This window comes from Cornus florida, unplaced genomic scaffold (assembly GCF_030987335.1).
Source record: "Cornus florida cultivar Cherokee Brave unplaced genomic scaffold, ASM3098733v1 CherokeeBrave_3.0.0_Hap2_Chr06, whole genome shotgun sequence".
In the NCBI taxonomy this organism is placed as follows: Eukaryota; Viridiplantae; Streptophyta; class Magnoliopsida; order Cornales; family Cornaceae; genus Cornus; species Cornus florida.
In genome coordinates, this window is record NW_026775576.1 from 71,602,092 (window position 1) to 71,619,969 (window position 17,878).

The window sequence follows — 17,878 nt, forward strand, 5'->3', positions numbered from 1 at the left end:
ACATGTTTTAGGACCTTTAACAATGGAGAATTGGACGAGAACGGACTTTCTGAGCTGTTTCCACGAAACAACGCTCGAGCGCTAGTTAATGCTCTAGCCTAGTGATGGGTTGCTTGAGCGTTGTTGAGTGATTTTGGCCCAAACATGTTCCGTTTGGCTCTGGACTGATTTATTAAGGTCCCAAACATATTATTGAGACTCGGGACCAGTAGTATGGGGATTACATAACAGAAATCTTAAGTATGCATGTTAGTGTCACGCCCCTAGACCGTAGTCCGGATTGTGAACAGACAAACAATCACAGTCTCAAAATCAACAAATATCCCTGCAACTTGTCTCAACCACACATCCACCTATCTATTTCCCTTCACAAAATCAAGACTGAAAACAAATAGATAAGATGCACATATTACAACTTTAAAATTTTAAAGTCTAAAATAACATTTATTACATGCCTGCGATATTCTTAAGAAGTATTATAAAATACATTGTTTAAAATGCAGAATAAAAAAAACACCACGACACCAGCCCCGACTCTGTCTACAATTGAGGAGGAACACCCTCCATACCATCTGTGCCATGACCTGAAAAGATGTGTATAAAATAAGAATGAGCAAACACAGCTCAGCGAGAATTGCCTAAAGCGCACTCCTTAATACCTCCGTGAATCCAAACAAAAAACAGATTAAAAGATAAAGGGATCATACAGGCTCAGGAAATACATGATGTTATGTGAGATAATAAAATGAAGTGACATGCAATGTCAATGTTAATGCTAATGCCACTGACACTTTTCACTTCCTGAAACCCCATTCCATCACAAAAAGTTAATGTAATCCGTCCAGGGCTACTCCCCAGTACCACGAGAAGAGAATTGTTTATATATCCCTGATACAAGGCAACTCCTTATGATCATTTGGGGCTTAGTGACACAATTATACGTAAGCAACTCCTACGTCTTCTCTAGATTCCCATTAACTGCACGGACATAAGGCAATACCTTTGTCCGGTTTTAAAATCATTAATTCAATCCCACTTTCTAATTCTCACGGATACAAGGCACCTCCCTATTATCCAGTTTTCAAAAACCATCTAATGAGATGTTTTCACTTCCTTTTCTTTTCTAATTTCAACCCCATGACCATGCAAGATAAATGCACAATTCTGTCATGTTCCAAAGTTTCTATACAACAAAACAGTTTCATTCACAGCTTGTTACCTTCATCTTTGAAAATTCATAACAATTTCAATTCTATATCAAATTGAGTGATTCCAAAGCCCAAAGCTTAAACACTGTAATTTGAAAGTATCAATTTAGTTTAAAAAAATCCCTTCCCAATTGGAATAGTTTTGACCCATAATTTCGAAACAAATTTTGCTTAGAAAACTAATTTCCAGCCTGTAGCTTCCAACTTTGAAAAATCATAAAAAATTCAATTCTCATTTAAATTAAGTGAATCCAAAGCCCATTGAAAGTTTAAAGACCATATTTTCAGAATAAAATTTTACTTTACCAAAAGACCTTATCATTTAAAGCAGGTTTGATGAGATACTCAGACAAATTCTGCCCCCAACCCAGAATTTCCAGCAAGAATACCCTTACTTCAAAAATTCATAGTAAATTAATTTCTCAACCAAATTGTGTGGAACCAATTCTCAATGAAAGATAATTAACTATATTATCATAATATCTAATCGTTTCTAAAAGATAAACCACAAATTTACATGAATTTGAGTAGAATAGTAGCATACAATTGCAGTTAGAAATTTACAGAATGCATAAAAACTCAGTTTTGTTTTCCAAGCAAGTAACAACTCAATTAAAGAGATTTAATTCACCAATGTAAAGGTTATGAGGTTTAGAACAATCCTATCTCAATAAAGCTTGAAAACCCTTGGAAGAAAATTTAAAAGCCACCCATTGATTGAATCAAAGCCACCAACTTTGTAAACAAAATGAAGAACACCCTCTTTGAAATACAACCACCTCTTCTCCTTTCAACCTAGATTTTGTTTTCCAAAAGTAAAGGAAACGCACATAAGCTTTATAACAAGGGCTTAAATCTGAAAACCCCCTTATTGTTTTTCGAAACTATCTACTAACCCCCTAGAGTATTAAAAAAAACCCCTAGTATAAAATAAACTATCATATTGCCCCCCATGCCATCACAGAACCGTTAAGTTACTGCGAAATGACAAGAATACCTTTAATATTATTTTAAAATGAAAATGTGGATTTTGAATTGGCAAATATGCCTCCGTATGAAATGATGTAGTATTGTGTTGTTTTGCGTCTTTGTGAAACGACGTCGTATGGGGGTTGTATGTGCTAAATCGATTTTTATGCCCTAAATCGATTTTTATGCCTCTATCTATGTACTGTGTTTGTGTGTGCGCTGAGTGTTGAAGAAAGCAAGTGTGAAGTGTTGATGAAAGCGACTATTGATGAAAGCGAGTGTCTGAGTGTTAATGAAAACAAGTGTTGATAAAATCCAGTGTCTGAGTATTGATGAAAATGGGTGTCGAGTGTTTATGAAAGCGAGTGTTGTGTGTGTCTTTTTTCTGTAATTGCTCAGTGGTCGAAGATCTTGGTGGTTTACAACTAGTTCGCATCACTTTTGTTGGACAAAATGGTGCTAGGTATGGACAAACTTTTACCCATTGTCGTTGCTTTGTAGTTAAGGTTTTATATTGTTTCCTTTTCAATGTGAATCCTTAATGTTTAGTAGGTATAACTCGATATTTGGTGGACAAACTTTTACCAATGTCATTGTTTTGTCGTTGCTTTGTAATAAAAATTAGGGTTTATTTATAGAGCTGTGGTCCCAGTGATCATAAATTAGGGTCTGTTTATTGTTCAAACAATTTTTTCATAATTTAGGGTTTAGGGATTTATTGTTGAAATTAGTAGTAAATACTATATATTTTTTTGCTTTCTTATAATCTTTCCTTTTCAATATGGGTCCATATTGTTGGGTGGGAGTATTGATATTAGGGTTTAATAATTTTGTAATAAAAACTAGGGTTTCGTTGTGGTCTCAGTGATCATTAAATTAAGTAATATAGGGTGGTGGTCCCAGTAATCTTTGACAATACTTGTTTAAAATTACTGCAACTATGTCAGAATTGTTTTTTTAGTTATCTTATGTTTGGTATTGTTTTGTTGAAATTTATTATTTTAGGTTTTAATCCTGCTTTTCAAAAGTTATACACACTAAAAATGCATTATGGTGGTCAGTTTGATAATACAGAATTAAGTCCATCCTTTGGTAGGTCTGTTGAGATATATGAGAGTATAGACAGTGATCTCATGTCAAGAATAGAACTTAAATACATGATAGGTCTGCTTGGTTGTTGTAATACCCCCGGATTCCCGAATGCGGGTTGGCCAAGCCCACGCCCGAATACCCAAGAATACCAAAAACAAAATCGGCAATAAACGAACATAGAGTACGAAAGAATAAAGAAGAATAAATAAAATACTGACAAGAAACTAAAATGATAATCTAATAATAAACCTCATAATATATTTCCATTAATTAATAAACTCTTTTGATACAACTGATCCTCCAAAATATAACTTGGGAATCCATACTGTGTGCACTCATAGAAAATCCAAACTAAACAAATGACAGTAATAACTGTCTAAATCAGGAGACTGAATCATAAAGGAACTCCTATGTAGCATCGGAAGAATGAAGTAGACTAATCCCCGCTCAGTACGAACAACTTCTACTCCTAACGAACACCTAAAAAATAATGGTGGGTCAGGCCCACAAATAAGTTCTACTCTACTACAGTCCAAGCAGAGATCCGATACACGTATACATCCTAGTCAATCCAACAGTAACTAGTAGTCTGTGTATATATATACACTAAAGGAACCTCACTAGACTATAGAGTTATCTCAACCTGAATAGTAGACAACATGCAAAACGTACATATAGTGGACATGAGTACCTATACCTACCAGGATACACAACTATACTATATCTAGCTACACATCCCTGGTGATATACGTATCCTAACCACTGATCATGAGACTCAAACTCATATCATGGCACCATACTTATATATATAAAATCTAGTAACCATCCTATTCAGTATATATTAATCCTCCATAAGTCATTCAACCTGTTCAGCTGACCTGACTTGAATATAAGTAGGATTTAACATTTTAGTTAATCCATTCCCTTATATAATAAATTAATCATCCATAAGTCATTTAACTTGTTCAGCTGACCTGACTTAAATATAAGTAGGACTTAATATTTTAGTTAATCCATTCCCTTATATAAAATAGGTAGGACTTAACTGATAAGTTAATCCGTCCCTAGAATGCCACCGTCCCATACCGGTGCATTGAACCACACAATCTAATAATTGATGTAACGATTAAGGAAATACATCAAACAATCTAGAAATAACTATGATAATATGATATCAGGTTATCACAAAATAGGAATGACTTATTATTTATTTAAACTTCCTATATCATATGTCCCACACAAACTGAATCTTATACATGATAATATTTTATTATACCGTTAAATAAGCATTCTCCATATCCAATTCATCCTACACATTTAATCTTAATTGCTAAAACATTTTAAAAGATTAAATCCATTCATTTGTTTAAAACATTCAAATAGCAAGCATCATTATGATTGAGTTTATTTAAATTTATTTAAACCCAAACCTAGTTCTTATTTAATGTTCAGGAATCATAGGCATGTTTCTACGTTCCATCATTCCACAGATATGACAAATACATAATGTAAACATATAAAAATTCACACTGGAAATCAAATCAAAATTATGTATTTATCAATTTATAACACAAGAACAGATATGGATCAATTTCATAAAACCTATATTCTAATCCAATTAAACATGCATAATTATTTAATTTTATGTGTTTAATAAATCCTAGAATTTCCTAGGCATGCATAGAAACACGAATCAAAGGAAAAGAGATAGAAGAAGAACTTGCCTTAAACTTTCGGATCGAAAGTTAAACTTCTTCTTTCTTAATCTTCTCTCTGCAGGGTTTTTTTTTTTTCTTCCTTCCTTCATTTTCCTCCTTCCCTCTCTAACTCTCTAGAATATATCACGTGAATATTTTTTAGCCCCCTTTTACAACCTATAGCTATATATTTATAGGCTAAATAAAATAACCCTAACCCTTTTCCCAATCCAAGTCAACTTAAAAAAAAATAAATATTAAAATATTAAAAAGGTAAGTAAAATATGTTACGTATATAATTTATGTATATCTTTATTAAATAAATAAATTATACACATTCCATTATTTATTAATGGATTATCCAATAATACTTAAGTTACTATAATATTATAAAGTAACTTAAAACATAACACGTATCAAATTTCAGATTAAATATTACTACCCAAGTTACCATAAAAGTAATTAATAAATTACTTTCCCTTTTATATATATTAAAAAGGTAAGTAAAATATGTTAGATATATAATTTATGAATATGTTTATTAAATAAATAAAGTATATACATTCCATTTTTTATTAATAGATTATCCAATAATACTTAAGTTACCATAATATTATAAAGTAACTTAAAACATAACACGTATCAAATCTATTTATATTTTTATTATTTAAATATAAAACATATACATTAGATTAAATATTACTACCCAAGTTACCATAAAAGTAATTAATGTCGTTACAATAAATTACTTTCCTTTTTATACATGTATATAATACATATCTATATATATATATATATATACATATACAACTATCCATGGGTAATAATCCATACACATCCAACCTTCTATCAAAGTAGTCCATGGGACCCAATTGGTTGGCCCATTATTACTACCCATAACCATAAAAGAAAAATAAAATAAAATAATAAAAGAAAAGAAAACATCTAATTTACAATTAATCAAAACACCATTTAAGCATATAATCTAATTAAACAATTAACACATAGACAAATACAAATAATACATAAACACATAATCAAATAATCAAGTAATATCTAATTTAATTAAACGCATAAGCAATTAGTCAAATAATCAATTAAATAATTAAAAATACAATTAAAACAAATAAATAAGTACCGAGAGTATCCTTTTAAAATTAAGGGTATTACAGTTGTCCTACTACAACAAGTAAACTATTGTACAGGTCTTACATTGATGGGAATTTAAAAGAGTTGAAGACTGACAAGGATGTCATTGACATGTTCAAACACAACCAAAGGTTCTCCCTAATTAAAATATATGTGGTGCCAATTATTGAAGAAGGAAATGCAGAAGGTGAGAATAATGGAAATAGATCACTAGAGGTGCCTACAATAGCAACTGAAGATGACAGTCATTTTGATGTGCTTGAAATTGAAAATGAAGATGAAGATGATAGTGATTTTGATATGCCTAAAATTGAAAATGCAGATAACAGTGATTTTGATCTACCTGAAAATGAAGATGACAGTGATGTTGATAGAAATGGAAATGAAATTGAGGATGTGAATGGTAATGATATTGACACTCTTGGCAAATTGTAACTTGTCATTTTGATTTTGTTCATACAATTTGAAATACAAATAAACACAAGACTCAACACTTCCAATTCTACAATTTAACTTCAACATACATTTTTACTCATGCACTTGACAATTCAGAAAGTAAATTGCATACACACTTCATATGGCTTCAAAATATATTTTGCATACACAGCCTCATATTAAAACCAACTGACTACTTTTTCCCTAAAGCTATCATACATGTAACAACACAGAACATAACAAATGCTACAACTAATTACTTCGATTTTTTTTGGATGTTCTTCCATACTTTTTCCCATTGCTTCCAAATGGGAACTAATTGTATCATACCGGAACTTCAATTCTGCAATTTCACTAAACTTGCTTTCATCTGCATCAGTATATGCTGGCATTGTACAAATCGGATCACACCATGCCCATAAATAGCATTTTTTTGTACCACAAGAATAGTATATCCTCCCTTTGTTGTTATATTCATCTGAACTTGTAACTCTCACTACAGCTGGATAGCAACAATCACATATTATGTTGTTATACCTGAGATCTTGTCGATTAACAGATTGTGTAGTGGAAGAAGATATTTGGGTTCCCTACTCGCGGTTTAAGGCTTCTAATAGGACACACACTGGCTGCGATTTTGGGCTTCAAATAATAAATTGTTGACTTCAATAGATCGATTAGGGCTTCAAATCATCAATTGTAGAATTTAATAAATCAATTAGAGCTTAACGAAGAGAGAATAGAGAATTTAATAAACCACTTCAACCACAGACAAGAACGAGAGAAGACAAAAACGAAAAGAGAATAGAGAAGAGAGAAGAAAGCAGTTAACGAAGAGGGAAGAGAGAAGACGGCAGTTAACGAAGAGAGAAGAGATTTTCTATGACGGCAATCCTCACATTGTGCAGCGGTAGAGAATGAGATAAAAAACCTTAAAGAATGCATAACCGAGGGGGTGGGTTAGATAACAAACCTGAAGGTCATCATTTCCATACAATAAGGGTACTTTCGTCATTATATTGGGGTATCTGGTACACGTGATGCTCACGTGATAAGAAGATGTTAATTTTAGACGGTCAACTACAGGGAGGGGGTCATATGATAGTTTCCGTACTTGAAAGGGTTAGTAGATAGTTTTTGAAAATAACAGGGGGGTTTTTCAGATTTTAGCCCTTATAGCAATTGAAAGTTTAAGCCCTTAGGTATCTTTTTCATTCACAAACCCTTCCCAAAATTCACAACACAAGACCTTCAAATCAAGGCTTCTAAAAAGAGACTATGGAGAGAAAAGAAAAAGGAACGAAATTTCTTCTGCAGAATTATTTTGTTTTCTATTTTTTTTTCAATGCAATACACAAGTCATCACACACAGACACACAAAATACAGCCAAGTGCCCCTCCACATGTCAAGCATACACATAGCCATAACATGCCCCCATGAAATGACTAAAAGGCCCTTCACAACTACCAATTTTCCATTCTCATCCTTTTGCATAGAAAAGTCTATTATGCCCTTTATAAAATAATCAATTACCATATATGCCATTTGTAAAACAAAAAGTCTATAATGTCTTTTATGAAATAATCAAATGACATTTAAATAAAATTAAATACATTTGCAAAATAATCATAATCTCGACAATAAAATAAAAATGCATAAATGACATGTCCGAAAAATGATAAAAATGCAAGTCCTCACAGTTAGCATGAGATTTACTCATTTATTAACTTGTAAATTGATTAATTTGAATTGATTAAACATCAGAGGTTAATGTTTATGTAAGGTTATGATTTTGATCATTTTAATCGGTGGATATATAAATTATCAGAATGTATATGCCTATTTTTATGTTGTTAAGAATTGGTGAATAGGACTTTATTAATTTCTAAGTTATAACTATGATTTAATAATGTTAAGTTGCTATAATAATTGTAATATTTGCTGATGTGATTTTAATCATGGTCATGGATGTTTTGTATGATCTAATAAGTGATCTATTCCTGTTGTATGTGAGACCATTTTTAGGATATGATTTAGGACTTTATTTATGCAGTTGGACTGATTAATGAGTTGGATCATTTTATGCCATTGTTAGGATATGACTATGTTATTTATTGTGTCATTGACAGGATATGGTTACAATATTTTATTTATGTTCGTGCCATTGTCAGGATATGGTTACGATATTTTATATGTGGTTGTGCCATCATTAAGATATGGCTAGATATTTATATTATTTTATGTGCCATGATACAAACTTGAGGTCTCGTGATCAGTGGTTAGATAGAGCCGTATATCACCGGTTGGGATATGTAGTTGGATATAGGGATGTGTGCCTTGGTAGAAGGAGGACTTATGACCACCTCGTGTGTCTTTGCATGAGATACTCACTATTCGGTTGAGTTTACCTTAGTCCAATGAAAGTCTTTAGTGTGTGTATATATATCTATCAACTATGTAACTATTGCATGAGTTGACTATGATGTATTCATTCATTATATCTCTGTTTGGGATGTAGTAGAAAAAACTTGTTTGTGGGTCTAACCCACTATTTATTTTTTAGGTCATTGTCAGTTTCAGACTTAGCTTGCGTTTGTGCAGATCACAGACCAATTATCATCATTCTTCCGGTTATCTACGTATGATTCTATCTTAGTTTTCTTTTCAATATTTTTATTTCTTTTATTATTTATTCTTTTTTTTATTATGTGTTCGTTTATTACGATATTGTTCCTAATATCTCCGGGTCTTTGGAAGTGGGCCTGGCCAACCCACACACGTAAATGCGGGGATGTCAAAGGTGGTAATAGCGAGGGTTACGAAAGTGGGCATAACAATTGTATACGAAGGGTTTGGCGACGGTGAGAGGAAGTTGAGGGCGGTGGTGGCGTGGACAATAAACTGAGCGGTGTTAGGTTTTAAGGTTAGTGACATGATATTTTGCTTGATTTCATTCCTGGTTATGGTTGCTGATAAGACTAAGGATTGATACTATATTGAATACAGGTTTTAATAATTTTTCTCTCCCTTCCATATTCATGTACTTATATGTATATATAAACCATATGGTTTGCCAACAGCTCGCACCTTAGTGAAGAAATTGTCGAAGTGTGCAAAAGGACAAAAAACATCTAAGGGTAATACGGGAATTTTAATTTATTCAGTACATGACATCCGTAAAATTCGTCATTGACTCGCGTTGACTATTAAAAAGAGAGGTCATCATTGACTCGAGTTGACCGTCAAAAAGGGAGGTATGTGCAACAACGTTTCATTTTTAAGGGAGGTCTGAGTAATTTCCCAAATCATAGGGAAGGTCCATGTAATTTACCCACATTTAAATAAAGAATAAGACATTTTTTTTTTCAAAAGTGAAATTGGAGAGTCTGTTTTTTTGATAGCTTTGGAATGGATGATATTTTTGAATAATAATTGTATTATTTTTTTAATAAAATAAAATAGTCCAAGAGTATAAAAATAGAGTGCAAAAACCAAGCTTTCATTTTTTTTTTTTATTATACAAAATTATCTGGTAAGTGCAGATATAATAATGGATAATGGAATTGAAAAAAATTCAAGACACCAATTTTATGCAATGGTAAATAGTCAATTATTTGAAATAAATCGAGAATAAGTTGATATATTTCTTTCAACCGTTGAAGAATTTTTTTGTTAAAGAGTATTTTCAACCATTATAAAATGTTTACTAGAGTTGCTAAAATATATATATGTGTGTGTTTTATTAAAGCGCTTTTTTATACCTCCAAAATTAATGTGGTGTAAACCGTGTAATAGTGTAATTTCCCCTTTGTGCTTCGACCCGAGTCCGTCCAAAACGTCATCGTTCTTGTGTTGCTTCTTCTATTGAATGTAAACCGTTCTTTGCTTCCTTCCGATTGAGTTCACTCTCTCCACCCCGATGGAAATGGAAACGCTTCCCAACGGCAACTCCGCCACCACGGCAGTATCCGCCGCCGTCACAGTTCCGTCGTTGAAGCTGACTCAGTTGGCGGAGTCTCTAAAACTTGAACACCAGTTCTTGAGAGTCCCCTTCGAGCACTACAAGAAGACGATTCGCGCCAACCACCGCACTGTCGACAAGGAGATGTCAGCTCTAATCTCCGGCGTCGGCGATGCCGCCGATGGAGATCTGTCTCGAGACCAGGCCGTTCAGCATCTTAATTCACTCGTCTCCAGATTGCAAGGTCTCAAGAGGAAGGTATTTGGTACAAAAGCCCTAAGCCTATGTTTGATTGCTGAGAAAATGAATGAAAAATAGAGTTTTTAATCTAAAATCCGTTTTTTGAAACCTGGAGGAAACTCAAAGTTCCAATTAACCGAGCAAAGTAAGACGATTTAGCTTCGTCTTCTCAGTACCAAATAAGCTTGGTATTTTTATTTTTTCCTGAGATAAAATGAGGCAAACATAAGGCTTGAAACTGTGTTTTCTTTTAATTATCTCAATTTTCTTGGCACACCCTTATTTCGAGTGCAAACTCTTCAGAGTTATCTTATGGCCATTCAATATATATTTATGTGTACACACACACGTGTGTGTTTAATTGCACTTATTATCATTAATCAAATGTAGATGACTACTATCTGTATACATATGTGCATAAGTAGAACTCTCTTGATTCAGAATGTCGAAATTACAACAACTACTACTACTAGTTACTGAATTATTTATGGCGTGATCAATCAGTTGGAAAACGGGAATCATACAGAGAACTTGCAGGCGCAGAGGTGCAGAGCTTGTCTTGAACACTTAGAATCAGCAGATTTGGGGAATCTATCTGAATGGAGTAACACAAGGTTGAAGCGGATACTTGTGGACTACATGTTGCGAATGTCTTATTATGATACTGCAATAAAGCTGGCAGAAAGCGGCAACATACAAGTAATATTTCCTGTGGTTTATAGTTTGCCTGCCGTTATATTGTTGGGCAGCCCTTTATAAGGTGTTTTGGTTTGCTAATTTCCTCAAGTATTGAATTGACTAGATTCTATCATTTGGTTTGACATATTTTAGGATGATAAATGTAAAATGATAACAATTGATACTTTTATCTTTCTTTAATTTACACATATTTTTGTTTCGTATTTCAATTTAGTAATAGGCGGGCACGTCTTATAATTATCAAAAAAGAAAAGAAAAAGAAACTCTATTCCATACACCAATTAAATAACAGTTTGATCCATTAGAAGAAGGAAGGAAAAAATAACAACCATTCACATGCCGTGGACCATTGCTCTGCAGTTATATTTCTTAGTTGACCTGTCCGGGTAACATGGGGTAGTGCATTTGGTGTTCTTTTGTGCACCAAATGGATGTCCTTTATGGTCTTTCAAATTATGCATTGTTTTTTTTTTTTCGTTTTTCTGTATCATGCCATCCACCATGCCGGTTTATGTTAATTTTTAAAACCATGATCTTGTTGATATTGATGCCAGGATCTTGTTGATATCAATGTGTTTCACGATGCGAAAAATGTTGTTGATGCTCTTCAGAATAAGGAGTTAGCTCCTGCCCTTGCCTGGTGTGCTGATAACAAGTCTAGATTGAAGAAGTCTAAGGTATACACAGTTTGTTTGATTAAGTTCATTTATTAGAGAGTCAAATAGAAGAGTTAGCTGCTACATATGTTTGGTTGCTTCTCCATTTGCTTTAATCCTAAATACACTTGGTGCACGAATACTTCACAAAATATAACTTCTCCAACAGTAATCCAAATTCTCTCATTAATCTCAGTTGTTAGCTTGAGTGGTATCTCCTGCCACTGAGCCACTCTAAGGGGGCAGTTCCAGGTTTAAGTCCTGTTTTGGACGTAGAGGTTTTTATATTGTAGTTATCCCCTTAAAATAGCCATTTCTGATTAATTTATGCTTGTATACCCCATAACAAGCTAAGAATTGAAATAAAAAATGTGATGCTCACGTTCCTCATCACAACTGAATATGGGTTTGTGGAATCTATTGATGGTGGAAGTTAATATTGATAGTTATAATTGAAGTGTGGGTATCAGCAAATAAATAATAAAACATGGATTACTTTTTTATAAATTTGTCAACCTTATCACAACTGAATATGGTTCGGTGGAATCTATTGATGGTGGAAATATTGATCGTTCTAATTTAAGTGTGGGTATTAGCAAATTAATAATAAAGTATGGATTACTTATAAATTTGTCAATCCTTCTAAAGTTTGTGCTGGCAGTTTAATATGTTTTTAGTTGATTTAATTAAAGAATGTTTTACTAAATTCAGGCTAAAGTCTATCTATAACCACTGCTGCTAAAATTTGCTTGCCTTAAATCAGGGTGAAGTCTTTCTATAACCACCTCTGCTAAAATTTGCATGCCTTACCTCATGAGTGTATGCATGTTTTTTTTTTAATGTAAAATGTCATGGTTATAAAGCTTATAAAAACTACATGCTTCATGCTTGTGGAATTCAAAGTAAGGAATTAATTATATATGCTGATTGCAAGTACTGCATTGTATTCCAGGAATTTAGTGCCATTCTTTTGAATGAAACATCCCAGCAAATAAGATTGGCTGCTTCTTTCTCCATGGTTTCCTTGGAGATATAAGATCATTTATGCTCTAAAACCTATAGAATTCTGATGTCAATATTTACCATATGATGCATGGGCATGTATGATTACTAACTAACCACAGGTTCTGCTTGCCATTTAATCACACTACATGATCATGTATAAATTAAGGTTGCTCTTGTTGTCGCTAGGACTTGTGGCTGATGATTGGAAGATTGGGACTTATATGAAATATTAAATGGTTTTATTTCTAACGTGCTCTGAATTTTCTTGAGGTGGTTGTGTCGTACTTTCAGAAAATGCTGAGCATCAACTTATTCTTTTGCTTCCTTTGATGAAGTCATATTGACAAATTTGGGCAACAGTATATCTTTGGAGAAAATCCAATGAAAATTGTGATAGTGAGGAAAATGATGCATGTTCAGTTGAAATATAGAAACAGAAGATTTCTTCGATTTTATAATTACTTGGAAATATCCTATAGTTTTGCTGATAGTTCAGGATTTTTTCAGAGTATCGAGAAATTGTGTGTATAATTTTAATTTGGATCACTGTTTTCATGTCAGGTTAAAATGGCTTATATTCTTCTAAAACTAAGGTTGGGGAATTTTCAGATTCTCTTGAGAATCTTATTACAATGTCTGAGGTACATTAAAAACCGAAATGCTGTTTGTAGTATCAACTGATTGTTGATAATGGGATCATCTAATGTGAAATTCAGGGATACTCTTTTTCTATTGAATCGCTAATCAACTGAACTTTCAGATTCTTTTGAGAATCTTATTACAATGTCTGGGGTACATTAAAAACCAAAATGTTGTTTGCAGTATCAACTGATTGTTGATATTGGGATCATCTAAGATGAAATTCGTGGATACTCTTTTTCAATTGAATCGCTATTCAATTTGCAGAGTGTTGTATTTTTTGTTTGCAGTTAAGCTATAAACTTGATGAAAATCCACAACTTATGCCAAAACGCATTTTCAAGTTGATCGACAAAATGTAGAAACTCCCATGTAAGACTTTACTTACAATTTTATCAAAATCAGAGACAGATTTGGCACATGAATCACTTCTAGTACCATCAAGAAAGGGGTGACATCTTAACTTGAGAGCATTAAAGTGAGTCATATGCCTGTCTAGGAGTCTACAAGAAGTATATTGGCACATGAAATACTTAAGTATTTGATGCTAATAAAAAAATATTTTCTAATTATACATTCATCTAGAGAAAGGATCAAACACTTATTCTGGAGTACATAAGAATTGTAGTTCTCCCCTAAGGCCCCATGTATAATATATATATATATATTTGATGAGTAAGCCCTATGTATAAAATATGGATACCATTTTTTTCATACAAGTATCCATTCTCCTTACGCATCAATGTGCCGCAATCTCCAGTGGTTTTGTAGTTGTTGATGCCCTATCCTTGACATTGATTGTCTTGACAGGAATAAAGCTCATAGGAGTTCGCACAAACACTAGAATTGGTGGACTTGACATCACTTTTGCAACAATTGCTTCATAAACTCTCACCTTCTCAACTTAGTGGTTATAAGGCTACTGAAATAAACCCTAGACTAATATAAATATCATATGCTTGTGCAAACTTAGCATAAAAAACTCGAGGCCCTAAAACATTTTCAGCATGGTAGCCCCTTCTCCAACTGCATAACCATAAACCGAAGTCCTAGAAACATCAAAACCCAAAACTATAATCTCCAATTTGATCAATACCCCATTTTTAACTTAAAAAGAACAAGAAGATATTGCAGCTACGAGTATCTGATTTTTTTAGTTCACGTTGTTGCATTAGCTGGCCCAATGTTGGATTGGAATAGCATCAGTTGAAGTGTTTGAGAAACATTGATGAACTTGTTTAATGCTGAATCCTTTTCTTGATGACAGAGTAAATTCGAATTTCAGTTAAGACTTCAAGAGTTCATAGAGTTGGTACGAGCTGAAAACAACTTGCGAGCTATTGCATATGCCCGAAAGTACCTTGCGCCATGGGGAGCTACCCATATGAAAGAACTGCAGCGGGTTGTGGCCGCACTAGCTTTTAAGAGTAGTACTGAATGTGCAGAATACAAGGTGAACCGCATCTTTCTTCTTTCCTGTTATAGCTTTTCCACGTCAATGCATATGCATGTACTTTTTCATGATCAAAAAGTGCAGATTGTTAATTTTACCTGTGCTTGCTGCTTGATTTTGCTTGTAGTGGATACAAGTTTTTAATATTTAGGAAAATAATGAAGTGTTTGTTGTGGTGGTAGTTTTTTTTTTGGGGGGGGGGGGGGGTGTGGTTTGGAGTTGGTTTTGGTTCCTTGTTCTTTTATGAGTAAACTGAATTCTCTATCTTGCTTCCTTGTTCTTTTATGAGTAAACTGACAGCTTTATTTATGATGAGACTTGATAACTTCTTATATATGTGATTGTTTTAACAACTCGTAAAAGGTGGAATATTCTCTATTTTAATTGCGTAGTAATTTCAGAACACTGTTAGCAGTTATTACAACAATTGACAAGTGAATGATTTTTCAATGTGTTTTTGCACCTTCCTGTATTTTTTTTGGTAAATTACTCCTCTTCCCCCCTCCTCTCCTCCATGGTATAATGAAATTAAGTTTGAGTTTTTAGATTTGTTGTCTAGGAAGATAATTCAGTTGCAGTTCCATCTTTTCTAAACTTGCTGAGGGGTCATTGCTTGGTATAGTAAAAATAAATTGGGCTGCTAAGTTTTTGAGTAAATTGGGCTGCTAAGTTTGAAATGTGGGTTTGATTCCCCACACCCTCTACACAAAAAAAAAAAAAAAAAAATCCGAAGGCACAGCACCAGAATATCACAGGGACATATTGGGTAATGGTATTTTCTCCTCCTTAAAATTATTCATTTCTTCTCATTTAGATGCAAATCGTCTTCCATCCATATGACTGTTGATGTCTTGGAATGACACTTTGTAATGGGATTGTCCTTCCGCAGACCCACACCCTTTTCTGGGGCTCAGTGGGGACTTGCACTTCTTTCTTTTTAGTATATCAATTTCCTGTCTGTGGTTCTGTGGGAACTAGCACCAGTTACCTTTGGGATAATAATTTGTTTTAGATTCTGCGTTAAATTATCCAATTTTTCCACCTTGTTTATGCTGATTTGAAAACATCCATTAGATTCAATTAGGTTCTCAGTGAACGTCTTTACTTGTTATCATATGTTAGCATAGTTGATAACATTACTAATACTTCCTTTTAATCAGAGTGGCCTTTTGAGCGACTTTGATTTTAATTTCAAAGATGATATTTTACAGGTTGACCCGAGCTTGGTAGTTATACATTTTTCTGGGTGTTGTATGCAGGTTCTATTTGAAGCAACGCAGTGGGATTACCTAGTAGACCAATTTAGACAGGAATTTTGCAGGATATATGGCATGACCCCGGAGCCTTTGCTGCATATATATCTGCAAGCAGGCTTGTCTGCTTTGAAAACCCCGTATCCATATGACAAATTATTACTAGTATATCTTTTACCTGTTGTTTGCATATATTTTGACCAGGGTTTTAATGACCCATACGAATGCCAGTGGTTTAGTTAACTAATAAGATCAAGATTAAACAATATATGGATTGTCTATGGTTTAAATGTTGTAAAACATAAGGATTAGATTATTATGGACCTCTAATTTTATGTGATTTGAATAAACTTTCAAATCATAGTGTTCTAAATCATCATATTATGATAATCGTTGGCAACTAAAAAGTAGGTTTCTTGATGTGCCTATTAGCTGCTATATTAGCTGCTAATCTTGCTTGATCTGAAGGTCGGATGAAAATGAATCCTGTTATTGATCCCCCAAAAAATTACTGTAATTCTCATAAAATTGCAGTGGATCTTTCTTGTTAAGTTCCTACTTGTAATTCTATCCAACTTCATCGTTTTGCCTTGACCTGATTTAGATTCTGTTACAAGGACGATTGCACCAAGGAGGATCCCTTGTCACAAGAGAGCTTCCGCAAATTAGCACTACCATTACCATTTTCCAAGCAGCATCATTCAAAGCTCGTCTGCTACATAACTAAAGAGCTAATGGACACGGAGAACCCCCCACTAGTCTTACCAAATGGCTTCGTCTATAGCACAAAGGTTCGCATATTCGTCTCATAAATAAATAATTTTTTTTTTTTTTACTGCTAAATCTTACCTCTTTCTGCAATGGCAGGCTGTTGAAGAAATAGCGGCGAAGAACAATGGTAAAATCACTTGTCCGAGGACAGGTTATATCTGCAACTATTCAGATGTGGTCAAGGCATACGTCACTTAAGATCACATTTCATGACAGACAGTTCTACGGTTTGAGAGCCTGAATCTGTTGGGTTCTCGACAAAACACCGGTTGATTTCCCAGTTGAAGGACTTTGCATGGGTAATTCTTGCTTCTCACACCCATGACACAATTAAGGATTGAAGACCTACTACATGTAAATATATATGCAAAGACTTGAATATTTGTAATTACTGCCTGTTATAGAATAAACACAAATGTAACAAAAGATCTGTGTTAAACCCAAGATGTTTTGCACTAAAATTTCTAATGCCAACCTGCACAATATTGATTTGAGCAAAAGGCTGCTGTAAATTTCATTTCAAGACTGCTTGATCAGTTTTATTTTTTTATTTTTATATATTTCTTGGCAAGAAACACATCTTTTTGGGTTAATTTAATAAAAATCACTTTAGGAAGTCTTATTTACTACAATGTAAACACTAAAAAAAA

The 17,878-nt window shown here is 33.5% G+C and overlaps 1 protein-coding gene across 1 annotated transcript; it reads left to right on the top strand.

The window, feature by feature from the left end:
- The first annotated feature begins 10,429 nt into the window (after window positions 1-10,429).
- LOC132311982 (protein MAEA homolog) lies at window positions 10,430-17,805 on the top strand. Its single transcript, XM_059810177.1, has 7 exons — window positions 10,430-10,770; window positions 11,257-11,451; window positions 12,006-12,128; window positions 15,019-15,204; window positions 16,464-16,597; window positions 17,062-17,248; window positions 17,325-17,805. Exons 1-7 carry the CDS (start codon window positions 10,471-10,473, stop codon window positions 17,424-17,426), a joined length of 1,227 nt encoding a protein of 408 aa, XP_059666160.1. The 5' UTR covers window positions 10,430-10,470; the 3' UTR covers window positions 17,427-17,805.
- The last annotated feature ends 73 nt before the right edge of the window (window positions 17,806-17,878 follow it).